The sequence below is a fragment of the Balearica regulorum genome, chromosome 10 (genome assembly GCF_011004875.1).
Source record: "Balearica regulorum gibbericeps isolate bBalReg1 chromosome 10, bBalReg1.pri, whole genome shotgun sequence".
Taxonomy (NCBI): Eukaryota; Metazoa; Chordata; class Aves; order Gruiformes; family Gruidae; genus Balearica; species Balearica regulorum.
This window is the reverse complement of record NC_046193.1, coordinates 1,972,823-1,993,272: the sequence shown is the minus strand read 5'-3', so window position 1 is coordinate 1,993,272 and position 20,450 is coordinate 1,972,823. Positions and strand designations below refer to the sequence as shown.

General features: G+C 39.2%; 1 protein-coding gene across 22 annotated transcripts in view; it reads right to left on the bottom strand.

The window, feature by feature from the left end:
- The window catches only part of IQSEC1 (IQ motif and Sec7 domain ArfGEF 1), a 337,175-nt gene that overhangs the window by 52,454 nt on the left and 264,271 nt on the right, over positions 1-20,450 (bottom strand). For 2 of the 22 annotated variants that reach the window (XM_075762692.1, XM_075762699.1), the window contains exon 1: positions 14,588-14,771. The exons of 18 other annotated variants lie outside the window; for them this stretch is intronic. In XM_075762692.1, the coding sequence (XP_075618807.1) occupies positions 14,588-14,652 (65 nt within the window). In that variant the 5' untranslated portion in view covers positions 14,653-14,771. Of the gene's footprint in view, positions 1-13,873; positions 14,038-14,587; positions 14,773-20,450 lie in introns of those variants that run through there. 2 more of the 22 variants (XM_075762700.1, XM_075762691.1) reach the window with 2 other exon arrangements.

Sequence of the window (20,450 nt, the reverse complement as noted above, 5' to 3'; positions counted from 1 at the left end):
TAAGGATGACAAGATGTATTGCTCCACTATGGAGCAAGTGCACATAGAGCACTGTGGAACAGGGGTGTGGAACTGAGAATCCCAGGTCTGTTTTGAAAGACTTAATGCTAAATAGGGTACCTTTGCTTCAAAACAGACTTGGAACATGAGCCAGTCACTGCAGGGTTACAAGGGCGGTTTTTATCTATCCACTTAATAAAAATGCCAACAGACAAAAACGTCAGAGAGTCCGCTCCAGGCTTGCAACAAGAATTAGAGTAAGTCGCCCTATGACTAGGGGAGCAGTTCACACCTCTCTAACACCACTTCACCTCCTGTCGCCACCCTGCACGCACTTTCTCAGCTGGGTGAGAAATTAAGTACACTGCAAAAAGGGACAATATGATACTTGACCCAGTCCCAACTGGAATTAGAAAGAACTTGTTAGTAAACGTCTCTGTTTCGAGGCATCTGCCACCTCCTATACATGCCCAGTAGAATTACTGATAATTTCAGTGCTTAAAAAAAAAAAATCTAGTGGATGAATTTGGTTCATCTCCCTGCAATGTGCAATGGCATATTACTAGGCAGACCAGCAATCTGGTGAGTATTCCAACTGTGTAATATTAGGAGAATGCAAAACAGTTTAAATTAACCTTTCATTTTTAGAACTCTGATTGTTTTATCGCACTCCTGTTTCAGCAGAAAATAGACATTCATTATCTGCCAAGGCAGAGAAAGAGAAAAGATGCCTGCCAGTATTTTACAAAGCAGCAGAGAATGGAGCAGCTAAAGAGTGAAAATGGAAATTAAATATTTAAAAATAGTTAGTACTATTAATATGACTTTGCATGAACAAAACTTTAAAGCAATGGAAAAACTTTGTTTCTTTGTACATCTAAATTACTTTTTTGAAAGAGTGGTCAACACTGACTGAATCGATATTTTATCAGAAATTGAGACTGGAAGTTTCTTCCTGCATAAGCCTCAGCTTGAAATACTGTTAAAAAAAGCTCCAAAACACCTCTGTATCGAGGAACAATAAGGAGGAAGAAAGGCTTACAGAAAAATGGAAACAGTCTGAGTACAGTATTTTTAACATATCTCAATGGATATGTAAAACTATTAGTGAAAATCAGATTAATGTTACTTTTTCTAACGACTATAAACTAAATATCAAATATAGATGGATTCAGGCATTTTCTTTTCTTCCGTGTATGTATGGCCCTAGACTTCCTGCAAGAGCTAAGCCACACACTCCGCAAACACTTTTAAATTAAAATCCATCAGCTGAAGTGACATATGTGCACGCAAGCCGGATCTGTTGGCTCCATCAGCGGGGCAGCGAGATAAGGGTCATCCCCGCAGCGCAGCTAACGCTGCATTTACCCATGAGGCACAGTGCGCTCTAACAGCGACAGAATCAAAGCTCCCTGCTCTGGCTGAATCAAAGACTAATACCGACGTGCAGGCTGCCAAAAGCTGCTTTTCTAACCAATTTGCCTAGATGTCAAAGCTGAGTGATGCAGCGCATGGCTGTATCTTTGACTAAAGTAGCATACAATAGAGCCAAGCTGACAACCTGTGAAGCAGACTGTGTTGCTAGCTAGAAAAAGCTGGTGGTTTTTACAGTTATTTCCCACTATTGAGGTGGTAAGTTCATTTTGAGAATTAGCTAATAAGAAAATGCTCTGTCTCCTTCTTCCCTCTGTCTAATCGCCAAATGTAGTTGCGTGGTTAGCCATGACCAAACCAAACCTCTCCAGGCATCTTAGCAGCATAAACCTGGCAAGTCTTTTCTCATTTTATACCTCCAGTTATTATTAGTTCTGATCACAAAGGCTGTAATTAGTAGCCAGTACACTAAAACCACTATCATATTTTAAAACAACATATTATTTGGGATGCTTTAAGATCTACTGTTGTTCTTTGATTTGTCATTTTTACATTCACATCTTCCTTTTCCTTCAAATCTTGCTGAACTATTCTCTTAGCAGAATGAAAAATAACCACAATAAAGACAAAATTTTGAAAACCAAGAAAACTTCAATATTTGAGCTTAAAATGGAAACTGGAGAGAGTCCTCAAGACCTAAATTTCAGTAAAGAACAAACCCCAAGCTTTTCCGTGAGTACAGACTTACTCATTCCCTTGACAATAATAGCAAAATTATCAGCGAAGCTGCAGGTTTAGATCCATAGGCACAAGCATTCATCTCTCAGAGTGACTATACTGTGAAAGAGAGAGAGATGATAACCAGAAAAGCAGAAATTTCCTTTTTACTGACGCCCAGTACCTCACCTTTAAACCTACATGCATGTAAAGAGGAAGTATATAAAAATAACATCAGACGCAAGGCATTATTCAGTATTCTCACTCACTCCAGAAACCTCACAGTTTATAAGTAGTGAAGTGCCCTGGTGCATTTGTTGGACTAATACACAAAGATAATGAGAACGTATGCTTACAGAAATCATCCAAATGTTCAAACAAGTATGTTGCAGATTTAGTTTGGAACTAAAAGCAACAAAGAAATTCAACATGCTTCTAAATAATACAAATGTCAAACCCAAACTGGATGCAACATTTAAAAATAGAACCAGAAGACCCTCCCAGCAAAACAGAGTAAATGCTTGAGAAATTATTTCACCAATGAACATTCTCTGAAATCACTAGTTATTTTCATCATTCATTTAGAACGGACTTTCAATAGTGTCATATAAAGACATTGAATTGAAACCAGGCCCTAACAACTGGATGGTACACACATGAGAACAGATCAGCATTATATTCATCCTGTAAAAAATTTGGTTTGGACATAAAGTATGCCAATATAATAAGTTTGTGCTGCTACATCTAAAGATTTTTCCATGCATTTTAGGTCCTTAAAGTATGAACACAAGTTCAAAGGTACACAGAATAAATTATTTTTCTTCTAAATTGTGGAAAGTATGCACAAGTATATGAATACAGTACAAAAACCACAGTCAACTTAAAATTCTAGTCAGCATGTGATGATAAAACCACTCAGCTTCTCCATGACATTACAAGTGCTCTGTTCTTTAGGAAGCAGGCAGTTTTTAAAGCATGACTGTGGTAGAGTATCACTTGCCAGAGACAGCAGTCAAAAGTCCAGATAGTCTGCATAACCTGAATTCAAATTGAACTCAATTAAGTATTTATACATTTAATTTATTTGTTGCAACAGTGAAGCATTTGCATGAGTAGTTCTTCATGAAATTCCTCAATCGAGTCTATCCCTTCTCTAATTTGTTTACTTTTCCCTGAATCCATGCCATTTATTCCCCTTTTCAGGAAAAATGCAGTTAAACCTGGTTCCCTCTAAATCACATCTACTGAGGGGAAAATTCAGCAAGCTTATTTTCTTCCTTTGTCCCAGAAACTCTTCTGTCTGTAAATATTGAGATGATACCTACAGTTGAACTATCTAGATACCTAGGGAGTCTGCTATATGATTTATGAGATGGATTTAAATGCAAACCAAAGAGCAAAGCTTTTAGTATTATAACCTCATTTCATAAACATGATTCCCAGTAAAACTTCTGCCTCACTCAGAAATAAATATCCTATATAAATAGGCCCAAATGCCCAGGAATGAGGAAATACTACGCATCTGTTTTACACCAACTATCTCCTTTTGAAATTTGGAGGTTAAAAAAAAAGTCAAAGTCTGATCATAACTCCTAATTATAGATACCCACTTGAAATGGATCCAAATTCTCTACCTCGCTCAAAGAATGCAGACCAGAAGTCACCCATGGAACTAACTCTGAGTAACAGAGAGAAGCACGATGGCAGCTGCTAGAGCAGCTGGTATGGTCAGACACTTCCAACATGAAGCCTGAAAAAAACTCCATTTAAATGGCAGAAATGTTTAGGTCCAAGCTAGGCATTCCACACAGCAATAAACCTGTATAAACGTTAATTTCTTGCATATAACTTTGTCTTTCCAAATGCAATGATGTTCTAATTTGAACGTGAAATTTTAAATGACAATTACAAACACAACACTGCTAACTAAAGCTATGACTCCCCATACAGAACTTAATCTGAACATAAGCATTCATTTGACACAAGGGTACACCCCACTGCTTCAGAGTTGGCTTACACTTCAGTACCTGTGGTGCTTTCTGCTATAAACTAGGAGGTGTATTTAATTAAAGCTCTGATGTATGCATTGTATTACTCTCCTCAAAATGGTCTTACTGTAACTTCTTAAAATGCAAAACTAGACATATGTAGTTTACACAAGCTAGCTTTTTTAGCATTCCCCTCCTCCCTTACAATATTCCCCAGTGGAGTGAGAACATTTGAGCATAAGTATATTATTAGTTCAGTTTGCAACAGATTAGAGTCTAGTTCTTATTGCCATGTCTGTTTTGTACTGTCTAGTAAACAAAAGTCAATTATATTAAGAACTTATACAAATCCCCAAATTCAATAAACTCAATAACATTAACAAACCAATCTACTTTCAAATATACACTGTCAAAAGTTCAAAGCCATTATGATGGACAACAGTATTCACAGGCGCTGACAAAAGCTTTGATCCAGCAAAGAAATATTGACCAACTTGTTTTACTTAGAATGCACTCTCAATTCAGCTGTTTCTCTTAAAAACAAATGAAACCTTTGAATGCACATCAAAGTAATGTCCCAGGTAATTCATCTTACTGAACTTAAATATCATTGCAAGAAAAATCCAGACAAAATTTGCATGCGTCTCAGAAGCGAACACTAACAAAATGAACTTCATTCTGCGATGTTCTGTGTAATCAGACTGCCAGTACCAGCCAGCTTAAGTTCAAACACAGTCTGACGACCGTCGACAGAGCAACCAGAGTTCCACAGACCAGTACCACTATGTGCAAACCTTCGTTTGCTCTCTGGTCCAAATCCTGGATTCAAAATTACGGAAACACCCCAACATCTACTCTCTTGGACACCACCAAGCTTTAATTCTCACTAAATAATCCCATAAAAGGCATTAACAGAAATGTTTTTTAAAAAGGGCATTTTGACCCCCACTCTTACATGCCATTAGTAGTAGCGGAGAGCAGGGGAAGAAAGATGAGAGATTATTTTCTCCACGCCAAAACAGAATGTAGGAATGAATTCACTGTCTCTTCTGAAATGGAGATGCACACCAGCAAGATGAAAAGATAGCCAAACAAAAATCTACCCAACTTCTCCATTTTAGGGAACAACCTTTATAATAGATTTAAGAACTAAAAATATCCATTTGAAAAGAGCTTACTTGAGATTATCTTCAGCCTCCAAGGAGGAGAAGGAAGGTTAAACACCTCACACATCACCTTTGTCCAAGTCAAACAGTGGCAGCAGATTGCTTAGCAGACACAAGTATTTACTACAGGAGAGTCAAACAAACCAACCAACCCTCACTCAGTACCTGTTCAATGCCTTATGAAACCTATCTGCTAAAGGCAAAGCTGCATTTTATTTTCATTATTTAGCAGCTGAAAAGTAACAAAGGAGACTGACAGCATCAACAGAACTTGAGTACAGCTTAAAATGTTAGCTTCTATCTCAGGTAAAGATAGACGACGTCATTCTCTACTAATCTGCATTAATCATCACCCAGTATATGTTTATTCAGTAATGACTGTATTCCATACTTCAAACTCTTTAAAAAAATTGATAAAATATTATTAAAAGATCACTATGGTAATAAATTGAGGCTTGTGGCTGGAGGAAGAGTTCTCAAATTTATCAGCCCAATTTTTAAGAGGTTTTAGAGGGTTTTTTATGGTCAGCTCATCCTCTTGATGTGTCAGCATAAAACACACTAACATCAGAAAATGTCACGTATGCTTCAAAAGGATGCTTACCTTCTTATAAGGTCTAAAGCTACAAATTTTTAAGTGTAACTGGTATCTGACCATTTATCAAAATCTGTGAAGGTCTAGCTACCACTGCAGACTTTGTCCTGTTCCTCCTGTGTACACTCTTACACAATAGGATAAGCTTCAGAAATCTATGGAGTTTCTCAATGCAGCTGTGGTAGAATTTGACCTCAACTATTTATTATTCAGATGTATCATTCAGCAACCGGAATCCTCTTATGTAGCGTATCTATGCTACGTACAACGTGTATTTAAGATAGTAAGATATTAACACATATTCTACCATTTATATCATGACATGACCTTAATACAATGCTAATTTTAAATAGGAAGATTTAGTTTCTGCAGCTGAGAAAAAACTGATTTGCACGCACAGCTGAAGCAGCATTTGATATAATGCAAAAATCCTTGGTGTCCTATACCAGCCATCCTTGTATTTCACCTCTGTTGTGGCTTCAGCTGTTGTGTCAAGCCCACCAGAGGAAGAGGTGATACAGAATGGCACTGCTGAGAAATCAGCTTGCTGGCAATCAGGTTCTGTAAGAGACTTAATACTAGTTTCCTCTCCCCATTCAGTCCTTGGTAGATAATAGTCGTCTTTCCTTTCTTATATACTGTATATCTTATAAACATGAATTAAAGATCCTTAATGAAATTCTGGTTACTGAGTTAATAAAGGGTTTCAGGCATTGAAATTATAGAACAAAACTATATTCTCATCTTAGATCAAATACGCCTGATAAGGCCTATGATTTGACTCATTTTAAGGTTTTGCCTCTGTATTACTCAAAATAATTACAAATAAGATGCAGTAGAGAGAGCTGGGAACAATTTTTGAGCAGGCTAGCCTTTCTGTTCAAGTATGTCTGTGTGCCTGCGCAGAGGGAAATTAAGAATCATCATAAAACAAAGAGTATGTAGATGGTCCACGCAACGCAGCAAAAATGACAACAAAACCATCTTTTTGTATTGGACACTATATTGGGTAAAGTCAGAAATCACATCACAACTGTATTCATTTAGGCCATGTTTTCACTTAATAGGCAAATGAATGTTACGCAAAAAGACCTATTTAAAACAACGAAGGGACTCCATTTCAATTAGTTAAAAATATATTGTTATTATCTAATGAAGTGTGTGAATGTCACTGATAAACGTGAAATATTTTGTTCTCTCACTAGGATTTAAGAAGTAGTTGGCTAAAGGTCTCCCACTTTTAAAATCAGAAAGTGACTGTTCAACTTCTAGCGGTGGTTTGACTTTTCTCTGACGTTACAGATAAACCTCGTAAGGTTATAGAGCAATGTACTTTAAAAAGCCAGTCTTAAAGGAAGATGGACTGTTAAAAATCTGATCAGAGAAGGACCTTTTACTGATCTAACTGAATCTAGAAGTATATATAAAATTATCATTCAATCTTAAACACTGCACAAACCTTGCATTTTGACTGCCAACTATGTCATGGCCAAGTCAAAACCAAAACAAACCCCAAAAGACAAAGAAACCCTACTAGTTTTCCCTAAGAGACAACAATCTATTTTTGATAAGCATAAACGCAAACAGGCATGGGAAACTCTCACCACGTAGGAAAGCAAATGGATGAGAACATTTAACCCTTGTTCCTGCTTTCAGTGAAGTTCAGAGTGTTGCTACCGAGTTAGTGAGAACAGGAACTGGCCTTGAACATTCTGCACACTGAGAGGTCTGTGTTGTAACTTACTGGAACAGAATCACTGCTAACCACTCTTTAATCACTGGCATCCTCATAAAAGCGAGATTTTTATCCTCTGCAACACACCCAAGTTTTGTATCAAAGTGTACAGAACATAATGTTTAAGGAAACAAAAAGAGATCTTTTGTTGGAAGTGTGGAGTTTGGTGGAAAGGAAAATGTTTTAGATGTTACTTAGATTCAAGGCAATGTGTTCAGATACAGAAGATATTTGCAGACATACTGAGAAAGATATTTCATGTCTTACTACATGTAAATCTTCACTCTTAGGACAAACGAGACCTCAGAAAATTGCTTACAACCTCTAAATCAGTTAAAGAGCTGACATGCTTTTTCTCATTCACAAACTTCCTTCCTTTTACATTTCCTCTTCATTATGCTGAGTCTATATATTTTATAGTTCTTTCTGTGTTAGTGAGGAGTTAAATGTAGGCTTTCAGTAGGACTTCTGACTCACCTTACTAATCACAATAAAAAAGTAACACAGGTAGCAATTCCTGTCTTGGAAACCTATAACTGCTATTTCAAAGCTCACTATAAGCCAAGAACTTTCTCCTTACAAAGCTTATCTATTACCAAATTTTAAGACCTGCTTTATCTTCCAAGTAATTTTATTAGCTACTTCCAATCAGTAGCTAAAAATAGAGGATTTACTGCACACACCCAGAATGAGAGTAATTGTTAGGTTGCACTGCAGCGTGTAAGCAGCTTCATTTTGATGCAGCACACACATGCCCAGTACGGCTCTGCAACTCTTGCTCCCAGAAGCACCAACAATCCGCACTGACTTCTGCTGATACAGCTTGCCTTAGCTGGGGGCTGCATGTGAGGCTGATCAACCACAAAAGAACACTCGTCTAAAATACAGAACTTGGATCACAGTTAGAATTTATAGGGTCTTTACCACAACTTAATTCATAGATCTTTCTGTGATGGAAAATGATCTTTTAGGACAAGAGTAGAAGTCCAATTCCTGAAAACAAGAGTCACCATTTTGTGAACTGAAAATGAAATATTGTGCAAAGACAGATTTTGAAAACATCAACCAAAGACAGTCAGAAATGATCTTGTGTAATGTGCTGCACTGTGGCAGCACAGGAAAACCTGAAATACTTCTTTTCTTCTCGGCTAACCTAATCAAAACCTTCTTAATTACGTTTTAACAACAAAAAAAGAATCCAAGCTTGCACCAGGTTGTCACCATTTGGGATAATTTCCAATAAATGCTGGGCAGTCCTCAGTTCTCTCAATTTCACAAATCATTAACTACTAGTATTAATAGGAAACTATTAGCTCTAAAGTTCCATTCTCCCCAAACCTGAAGCATTAGCATCAGGTCCTTCTTGGAACCAGTTTCTATCAAGAAACCACCACATCACTGGTATCTTCTAAACAAGGTTCACGAATAGAATATACAAAAAACAATAATGAACTGTCTTTCTTTCAAGAATCTAAGAACAGCTGAAAATATTATCTAACATCCACCCTATGAAACGTTAACTTCAAAGCATGAGAATCACCCCCGACACCGCTAGAATGGAAATTCAACAGCTAGTTTCACAGCACATTACAATAAGCGGAACCACATAAGAAAGAAAAATAAAGGTAAGTTTTATTCCCAACTGAAAGTGCAGAGAGAAGTTAGATTGAGAGAAAAGCTATTATTAAGCTGAAACATGACCAGAAAGTCAGGGGTTTATACGGGCCTGCTCAATGTACTATTAGACCCTGAGGAACTGCAGCTGGATCAGGAACACTGCTGTCCATGTCATTTGAATGATGACTTCCTCAGCACAACCCCCCCAAACCATGAGGGAAACCCTGCCTTTGGTATTATCTTTAAAGGCGGGAGTGCTTCCAACTAAATGGTCCATCCTTTCCCAAAGATTTTTCCTTGGAGTTCTGTGCAAATACTAACATGGCCTACTCTGACTTGACTCATGAAAACTGAAAGGTTCAACGATAATCATTATGGCTGTAGGCTACACTAAAAAGAATATACTAAACTCAAGTTAAATGCAGGCCAATGCACAGCTGTAAGCTACAATGCCCATGGCCCCGCTGTACTTAACTCTCCCTGTGAACTGAGATTGAGTTTGGTCCATTCTACTATGAAGGTGGGGAGTGAAAATGAAATTAAAGTCAAATTGTGAGCTTTCCTGTAATGCAGTTTTAGGACTGGCTGACCCTGCAACAGAAAATCTATCAGGTTTGCACCCTTGCTTCCCGTACACTGCAGAAAGATGACCTGAAAGGTCACGTATATATTAAAGAACAGAAGGAAGTTAGTTTTCTTTTTCTCTATTCTGACCAAAACATTTAAACTCGTGACACATCCATCCTTGTTAAGCTGGTGAATTTCAGGAGCGACTGAATTTTTTTTTAACTAAACTATGTGAGTACCCCTCAAAACAAGGTTAGGGTTCTTTTTCTATTGCTCTGCCCTCTATGTAGCCACTTGTGTAAAAAATGAAGCCAAATCATAACTGTTGCATTTTGTTCATGCTTACACAACATAAGGCAACAGGGAATTGGGTCCTTTGTTTTTAAGCGTAAGTTTAACTCGGATGACACAGAACTACAGAAAGAATCTGATTAACAGATATACTACCTCAATTTCCTGTATTAAAGGCTATCAAAGCCATCATTCTAATTTTTTGCTTCTCCCACAGGGACAAAAGGGTTTGATTTTTTAATCATACCAAAGCTTGGCTTTTTTTACTTTATTTTTATTAAAGACATCTTTACCATAATTTTATGAAAATGTTTCTAGTCTTTTGTCTATTGTAAGGAAGCAAAAGAAGATTTATTTAGCTAAATTTGCAGTCCCCTTTAATGAAATACTAGGGCTTTGTGCTACAGTGGATTAAAGCAGCATCTGTTCTCTGGAAACCTGGAGTCAAATCACAGCAGTGCAGTAAACTTGCCATCTCTGCCGTACCCTGACTAGAATCATCCTGCCACCAAATAAAATTCAGATTAAGTCCTGAAAGACACAAGAAGGGTCATGTATCTAAAATATTTTTGGTTAATAAGTCTTGTTAAAAGCCCATGATCAGTAACTATTTTTGCATAACAAAGATGTATGAATTAAACAAAATCTGTATTTACATAAATTTTGACATAAAATGACAATATGGTAAAAATGAACTTCCAAATCCAGGGCCTGATTCTGCTCTTATAACTACACAGTTTTGTTAGACAACAGAAATAAAGCAGCAAAATTGGTAATATAAATTTGGTCTGTGGGCCATACTCTGTTTAAACATAAATGAAATCTAAACAAAGCACAGTTAGCAAAAACAACGCACCATCACACTTTCTCCCCAAACTCATGATTCATCTCTTCCTAATTCCTAAGTTGTTTGTTGATCAGGCAGTGTCTGCGTTAAGGGCACATTCTCATATATTTAATGTATCAAACAGAGCAATCAGGGCTCCGTGTTGATTACAGTTTCTGAGGTCTCCTGCAGTTCTGTTATTAAATAAACATAAAAAGCAATAATTGACAGCTACTGTGATTAAAATATGCCTGGCTCTGAAATTAATAATAAAATTGCCATTGATTCTGACAGAAAAAGTACTACGTAAATTCTGAAAGAGCAAGAAAATTGCATCCTTACTGTCCTTCATAAATTATGGTAAATCCTTGCAATGAAGGCACACAACAGACACAACAACCCAGCTAATCTTCATCCATGTATCGTAATGCTGAAAGTAACAAAGTGGGTTTTTTCTCATCAAATTGTGGTCCTTCACAGGTTTTTTTCAAAAAAATACAATATTCAAAAATAGAATAACTTGAACTACTCCTTTGCACCTGTCAGAACTAGGCAGAAACTGGAAGCTGCATAGGTTTACAGCAAAGAGGGTGCATTAGTCTGGATCTGGAGATTCTATGAAGGCCTAATGGATAATTTCCAGGAAATCTTTATGGCATTAATATTTCCAAAATAAAGCTGCCCTGATAACAGGCTAAATCCAATTCTACTCATTGAGAGTCACACAGAGGAGGCTATAAAGTTAAGGCAATGCAGTGTCTTGAATTTCAATTGGAACACCACACAGTAGGCAAAAGAACGTGTTTTACTAGGAAAGCAGTATCTCACTTGTAGCACTCGTTTCCCCATGTTCTGCTAGAGACACCTGAAGTCTGAGTATCAGACTTCAAGAAGCACAACTGAAATATGTGAGATGATGTTAAATACCTACAGGTAGCGGCTCCAGAAGCGTTGGTTTTGGTTCAGGATGACACCTTGCATCCACCAACAGAGGACTGCCTACTTGTAGGCCAGCTTTTGTAATTCACAGCTACTTCTTATTGGTGTTCAGGGCAACTACAGTTTGCAAGCATAATGAGAGTAATCATGTAAGTGTGCTAATCAGCTACACAATTATGAGATCTTCCTCTTCAGAAAGTTTGATCCTTGAATTGCCATCTTTATACTTCAGAAAATGTAAACTGCTGTTTCAAAGTACTTGTTCCACCCGAAGTCCTAGCACCTAACCTCTAGGTCTCAAAGGCATGAACCAATCCCAGCCTCCAAGTGATGGAAGGGTACTCTCATGAAAATTCAATACTTGGAGGAATACTTTCTATAGCCATATGAATAGAAATGCAATTCCCTTCAGAGAATTTTAATTTCACAAATATGAAATGGTCACAGGACAAGAAAAACCACGTAAGGCCACAGGGCTGTCTATCCTAAGAAATCACTTCCCAGCTCTCAAGAAGAACACCCTGCCAACTGTGAGTGCAGATACCTTCTCCAGCAGACAAGGTCTGCTGCCCGGCAGTAACTCACTGTGTTAACTCCTAGCAACCTTCCAATATAGATTTGTAAAAAGAACAACAAATCAGAGTTACTGTTCAACTTGGTGTTTGTACTTTTCAGGTGAAAACCTGAATCCTTTGGCTTTCCTTACCTGAAAGTTGCAAATTATTCAATGAAACTGAATTGCAAATTCTTTATTAACTGCACCAGGATTCCCAGAGAGCTTCTAAAGGGGCACAGAAATAACCAAATGTTGTTAATATGCTGAGTGCTATAATTTTCACTGGTCAGCTCCAGATCTTGTACTACAGTTAGTATCTTTGATGATAATGAATTATTTCACAACAGTAGAAATAGGAAAAAAAAAAGGATGATAGCTGACTTCACACATGAAACCCCAACAGTGACCATCTATTTAATCAAGAGGAAAAACAACCAACCAGCTGACTGCTATATAACAGTACTCATTTTATTCAGCGCGGCTTAAGTTCTCCCAAAGCACTAGATAGATGTAATGAGTGCTGTGTTTATATGAAGGATATTTGCCACAAGAATAGACATAGTTAAATACAACCATCCAAACTAAGTACTCAGCAATTCCTCTTTTAACACATCAGGCAGAATAATCAAGTTTAACTGAAAGGAAGTGCATAGCAATGTGCAAATGGAGGGAAAAAGTCTGAAACAATGACTGAATAGCAGAATGTAACTGTGTGAACACAGGCAAATCTGTCACCAAAGTAACATTTACAAATTATGTTTCGTAGCAACCCATGCACATGTAATATAACTTACGCAAACATTACCAACTCCACACGGGAAACTCACAAGCTAAACGTTATGATTTTCCACAAGGGTAAAAATGGGCTTGAGGATCATTAGATGTGTGACTAAACTGTACTATAAAACATTTTTCTTTATCAAAAAATGTTTTTCCTTTCTTTTCCAGAAAAGACACTGTTGCATTCATATGCAGTTACACTGAACCTAGTCACTTCCTCCTTTTATATTTTTCCACACATGCACACACCCAATTTAAGAAGTTGACCATCTTTATTTAAATTGAGTATTCCTTTAGCAGTCAATCTTCTCAGAATTTCATCAAATTATTTGGTGGAATAAACTTTCACGATGCATCGGAGACAAACTTATTTTGCAAGTCCACTTGCCAGGATAACTACTTTAGACTATCATAGTCTACGCGTAATATTGCACAAGAAAAAAGTAGGTTTTACGTCTGGTTTTCAAGTGGCTTGTGTAACAGAGTGCTGTGTATTTGTAATTTTGATGCACGTTATTTTAGTAGTTATCAATATCATAACAATAGAGGCTGTAGATGTTAACATGACAAATCCCACTTTCTGTTTTTCTTGCATCAGCTATTCAGTATCCCTACTTTAAAGGCCTTTGAACTGAAGTTTTTTTTTTCTTCTTTTTTTCTTTTTTTTTTCTTCTTTTTTTCTTTTGTTTGGCTGAGGACACGAGTTGCAAATGGTAATTTACCCTAAGCAGTGTCACTGAACGTAGCACACCTTCCCATGCTGACAACGCCAGGTCTGCTGGTCTCGCCGTGGATTTCGGACACCGGAACAGTATGTACCAGAGCTCTGAAGTAGGACTCGCCGCTTGTTTGACACCAGTCATGTGATTTCTTGCACTATATCAAACTCAACGAAAAGAAGTGTTTTCATGCGTGTGTACACAGACGCATATATCTTAGAGGCACAGCGCTCACCAAGTCCGATCACATCCTAGCAGCACCCTTCTCAAAAAGCTGCTGGCGGTTTTATACTTTGCCTGCCACCGACTACCGACAGCAGATGTACCGGTCCACTTCTGATACCACATTGAAACGATTACGATTCCAAACTTATGTCCCTGCCAGACAGACGGCACCGCAGTTCTTCCCCCCCTCCCCACCCAGGACCTGAACAACACGATCGCCCAAAGCCGCCGCCGCGCCTTCACGGTCACTGGGAACTTCGCGGCACCCCAGAGACAAAGGGGGTGACCCCAGCGGCAAGCCGGGCCCCCTCAGAGCTGGGAGCGGCTCTGTGCTGCCGCTCCACCCGGCTTCCCTGAATTACAGCTCCCCGCAACGGCGATCGGCGAGGCCGGGCGCAGCGACGGAGCGGAGCCCTTTGTGTGACAGGACGGTGCTCCCGCCGCGCAGGGCCGGGAGAGCTCCCGGTTACCCCAACCCCCGGCACGGCTTACCAGCTGTCAAGCTCTAGCTCCAGCAACGACTGAGTCCTCTCCGAGCTACAGTGCAGGCACCACATGGCTGGGCCAAAGTCGCAGGCGGGGAGCTCCGCTCCGCCACCATAGCCGCCCCTCAGGCCGCTCCGCCCCCGCGCCCGCTCCCCTCAGCGGCCGCGCACAGCTGGGTGGGGGGTGGGGGGGGGGGGTGGTGAACGGGGACTGTGCGCAAGCGTAGAAGATCCGTTTCCCGGGGAACGTGAGGCGCCAACGGCCGCTCTCTCCTCACGGCAGCCGCCTCACGGCCCTCACCGTGCCGGGGGCTCCTCGGGCCGGCTCCGGCGGGCACCGTTCGGTGCCCGCCGGAGCCGGCCCGAGGAGCCCCCGGCACCGTCCGAGGCCCTTCCCGGAGATTAAAAAACTGGAGCGTTGAGCGTGCCTAATTAAAAAGAGAACTCTTTTAATTACACATAAATCCAGAACAGACCTGGGAACTCCTCGGCGGCAAGGGTGAAGTTTTAATTTCTGTTATCTTTTTAAATTATTTTAAGTGGAAAAAGTGTACACAGACACTGGAGGTACCTGAGGGAGGAAGAAAAAACTCCCTCGGACGGAGGGTGCGGCTAGATTTTGTGGAAGGCTTCTGGCAGCCACGCTGAAACTCCCAGAGCTGGCTGTGGAAAGAGCAACACCAAATAGCAAAGCTAAAAATATTTCAGATGCACCAGAATAAGAACGTGAAGAAAGAATTTAAACTTGTTGAAAAACCCCCTCTGACTCGAGGCAACGGCAGCAGCTGTGCTGGCGGCAAATATTCCAAACTCTCTTCTCCCTCCGCTTATTGGCAGGCACACAACCAGGTGAGGACGCTGGGTGCTTTGGTCAACATCACCGGCATTCAAAACAACAGCACCTGAACTTCCCTGTTGTTCTTCTGAGTATCAGCAGAATAATCCAAATCCTATTTACTTTCCATAAAACACATTGTTTTTATGTGCGTTACACTGGTATGAGATGGTTTGAGGTTCGCGATCGCAAGGCAGGACGTGAACTCCTGGTACTGTGAAACATGCAGAAAAAGACACACAAGATAATAATATATTAGGTGCTGTAGCAACAGGAGAACAACAATTTTGGGAGGAGTGGTTGATTTAGGATTCAAAAAATACCTATCAGAATTTTGGATAAAAATGAGTAATTAAAAAAAAGTAATTAATTATTATCCTTTGTTGCTCCACTGAAACCTGACCTAGAAAGCTTGTGGATTTTGCTGTATCATGTCCTCAGTGTTCTCACAGCATTTGTAAATGGGAATGGAAAGAACCTTCCACCTCCTCCAAACACACGTGAGCTCAATAGTAAAGCTAGTTCTGGCAAGCGAGAATTCCTCGCTAGAGTTTAAAAAAAGCACCACCAACTGAATTTCATCATCGCAGTATTTGACACATGAACGACAATCCTTCCTAATTTTTTTCAAGCAGATTCACCGTGCAGTGATTAAAGTATTGCAAGAAATCAAGTCTAAACAGAGTTAATTGTAACTTACTCAAATGAAAACCATCTCATCTCCTAGCATACTGTAAAAGGTGCTTTAATTTTTATATAGGCCTCTTATGTAGAAACCACACGCCTGCAAATGAGAACACCGAAATTATATAGTTTTCTCACACACAATAACATTTTAGACACATATTTTAACAAAAATGCTTATGCTTCATGATGCTTCCCTAGCCTTCCTCCCCCAAAACCCAGAAAAGAGAAGGGTTTGCAGCGTATCTGGAAGGTTAATCCGAGTGCTGAAGAACTAAGGAGTCAGCCGGTTCCAGAACTCATTGTCCCCAGGGAACATTACCTTATCAACTGTCTGCTCATGTTCCAGATGCAACCTGAGTTCCTCTGCTGATCTAAACCACAAATAATTTTGAAGAGTACTTGCTAAGTCATAGTTTCTTTGGTAGACTTCCTACAGCAATTTTAGCTTTACAGGTCAAAAGAACAGCTGAAACTGCACCATAAAACCAGTAGATAAATAGTGGTACCTATAGGTACAAAGAAGTTGGTGTTTCAAAAAATAGTAAGGCCCATATGATTAATATCCTGTAATAACACAAGAAACCGAGACAAGTTTTAACTTTGGGGTTTCCTGTTTCATGGAACCGTCAAAACAACTTGCTTTCCAAGTTAAGCTTCCCTTCATCAAAATAAGCATCATGTCTATGTAAGCTGGGCAAACTGTAACCACAGACGCTCCCTGTCTTCATTTCGATGCCAGGGTCCTGGAGAAGGGGAAGCTAATTACGAAACCAAGAACCATTCCTGGAAGGAGGGCAGTTGGTGAGTTTGCCACTAAAGGCTTCATTCATCATCATTTGCACATTATTTAGTGCAATTTTGTGTAGGGACAGAGCAATTTGCACCATACTTTTTAGGAATGGAAATACTCCAGCAGAAAAAAGAAGCACTGGCTGATCTCCGTACTCAGGGGAAACTCCGAAGTTCACTCAGAAACTAAAAACGTTGCTCAAACAAATCAGGTTCAGGAAAGAGCATAACGAAAGGCCCAGCTGTGCCCTTGCACTGTATATACAACATGCCTCTTATTTACAATACATACCATGAAGGCTGATCACATTTTTCTAGATGATGAAAAGAATCAAAGCAACTTTACTTCAACCCAGGTGAACATTTGGATGGAGCGTGCATTTTGCATAGTTCCCTCAGGAAGCGTTAGGCATGGGTTCCAATAAGCATGGGTTTAACTGGCTTTCAGTGAAACTCAAATATATGAAGGAAGGACACACCTACACTGACTGTTTTGATAGTAATGTCACTGCAAGTCTATAACCAGAGACTATTTACACTGCAATGCCTACTTTCAGCATGTAACGATTATCCAGACAGTCCCTTCCCTACAGAAGTCTTTGACGTTCTGGGACAGACAGATGCAACAACAATCCCACATTTTTCTGGTCCTGACTCAGTGCCCTCCTCCATCAAGCTTCATCTCTCCTTGTAAACAGAGACAAATCCAAAGCAGACATAAGCAGTCCACAAAAGTCAACTGCTCCTTTGGAAACCAGTTTCTATTTAGAAACCAAGTGCAGACGGTTTTAGCGTGGGCTGTGAAGGAGGGTATGTACTGGAAAGGGTGGCTGAGAAGCTCTGACCTCAAAAGCAGTCAGAGTTTTCTGAAGAATGTGCTTTCCCGAATCCACTTCAGACAGAATCTTCTTTGGACAGATACGAATGAACACACTAGATAAGCAAACAACCAAGCAATACTAACACATCCCATCTCAAATACTACGTGGATAATTGTTACAGTTTCCCTCCCCCAATGTCAAAAAACCTGAATTCTCAATTTTGCTTCGACCATTCTGCTACAAAATTTTTGTTCAACCACTTTTTGTTTGAGTAAGTTTTTAAAACCTAAAGTAGAGATTAAATGCCCAAATCATCTACATATTTAAGATCTCGCATGTATTCCAACGAGGGAAATTAAACACAGAAAAACAAATTCTTGCTGCACTACGCAGATGGCATTGTGGTTTCCAAGTCAAGGCAGCCTGATGAAATTATTTTTGGAGGATTTTTTGTTTATGTTTCAACATTCCAAAACCATCTTTGTTGAACCATAATCCATACTGCATAATCCATTCTCACCCAGGTAACTGGCAGTGGTTTTTCATAGACATCTAGGCTTGACTTTTTAGGACAATTTTTTGGTGACATGTAGCTAGGTATATGACTACATAGGTGCAGTGGTTATGCTCTGTGCCAACCGTATGGAGGTGATGTTTCGGGCCTTAGAAGACAAGTGCAGGGGAGTCTCTTAGCTCTAGTACAGAGCTAATGTGGGCTTCTATACCACTTGATTTATCTGCACTTTGTACAGGAAGCATTGGCAGAACCCATAGGACATATAGAGGCTATATTCTCTGTGGTTCTCCCACTTCTATTTTGACATCTAGCTAGCGTTAGGGCTGCCACCAAGATATTGTGGAAATATGTAGCACAGGGTAAGGAGCTAGGAAAGTAATTTTTCATGTCTTAGTACCCTTATTCCTGGCAATTTGTTCCAGCACGACCAATAGTAAAACACAAAGTTATCTTCGCTCCATTAAAAAAAGATCAGCTTGACTTAAGAAAAAATTAAGGAACTAGGAAATTTCTGCGCAAGAGCAAGTAAACAAAGATTTCAAACTATGACCTTAGGCTCAACTAGATCAGTCCAGAAGTTTGAGGTAAATAATTCTGAAGCAAGCAGGCTGGCTGACCACGGGAAGAGCTTACTGTTGACAACCGGCTCATTTGCTGTAATTGCCAGTTCATTCACTTCGCACCACTGTAGTTTTCAGTCTGTGACCAGCAAACACTACTGACAAACTTACAAAGGCGGCTCCAATTTTGTTACCATTATCATTTTTAACAATATCTCAGTGGTGAATGTTATACTTTGACTATTCAATCTTCCTTGCTAAAGCTAACCATATTTTATTTCTAAGAGAGAAATATAATTAAACCTTAGATTAAGCACAACAATGAAATTTTGGTTTATCCAGTAATTGACATAAATCACTGTTATTTAATGTGTTAACAGCTAAGATAAAGTTTATAAACCCCCAGAGTGCAACAAACTCAATTTGTAATTATGAGCACACAGCAATTTGTATAACATGACATCTAAATCTACAGTAATTATGACCCTGCTTAAGGGTAATTCCCAACTTAATCACATTTAATACACCATTATTTCCAAGATCTAAAAGGCTGAAACAGGCATTTATCTTGCATTTTGCTTGAATAAAAGAAAAGGGTTGCCCAGAACAAAAATGGAAGAAACTACCGGGGAGTAGTTTTCTTCCTGCAGAGCATAAATACAACCACACAGCATAAATACAGCCACGCAGCACTGTGCAATAAAATGCATACATGGGTCAAAATACACATTATTCCTCTCACAGTTGGCTTTGGGGGGATATTAATCCAATTCATCCCTTGAAAAAAATATGTTAACCCATATGGATCCTCCACCTCCGCCCTCCCATGATGAATTCTCTGCTTCTCATGCTCTCCCTCCACCCATGCTGACCTGCGCACCTAACGAAAACTAAGTGTTCCTAAAAAAACCACTGGGATACATCAGCTTCAAGGACATACAGCACATTGCTCTCTCACTTTATTCTCTTTTGGTGCATGAGGAGAATTTTCAATAACCAGTAATTGATTCTCTAACTGTATAAAACATTGCGTATTGTGATAATTTTCCCACGGAACATAGGAATTCTCAAAAATGCCAGGTAATTCTTTAAAAGCTAACATGTCACTGTACTTATCCCAGTTTTGTGTCTCCCCCAAAACGGATTTCTGATTTTCTCTCATACACATTTCTTCATTCCCTATGGCTGAGTACTAGTTCTCTTAATTTTTTAATGCCGATATACAAAAAAATCGGCATTAAAACAATAGCTACAACTTCATTTTTTAAACTGAACTTACAAAGCCTTTAAATAAACACATCTGGGAAAAGGCTTTATGTTGTCGGTTGCTATGGAGTAGGCAAAACAATGAATCTCTGTAGTCATTTTGCTCTCCTAAGAACAGATCCAAAGCCTATTTAAGGCAAAGAAAATCTTTACTGACTTCAAGGGTTTGTAGACTGGAAACTGTATTTTCCAACTGCTTATCTCAAAACCCCCCACCTTTACAAAATATTAAATAGCATTATCCCTATGTGAAAGATGGGAATATCAAAGCACAGAGTATAAACCATAGCAGAGAAAAATTAGAATAACTTTTCACAGTCACCTTGCAGACCAGTGGGAATACTAAAAATGAAATAGATCTGCACATTCTGCTGCTTTATCCCCTCCCATAAAAC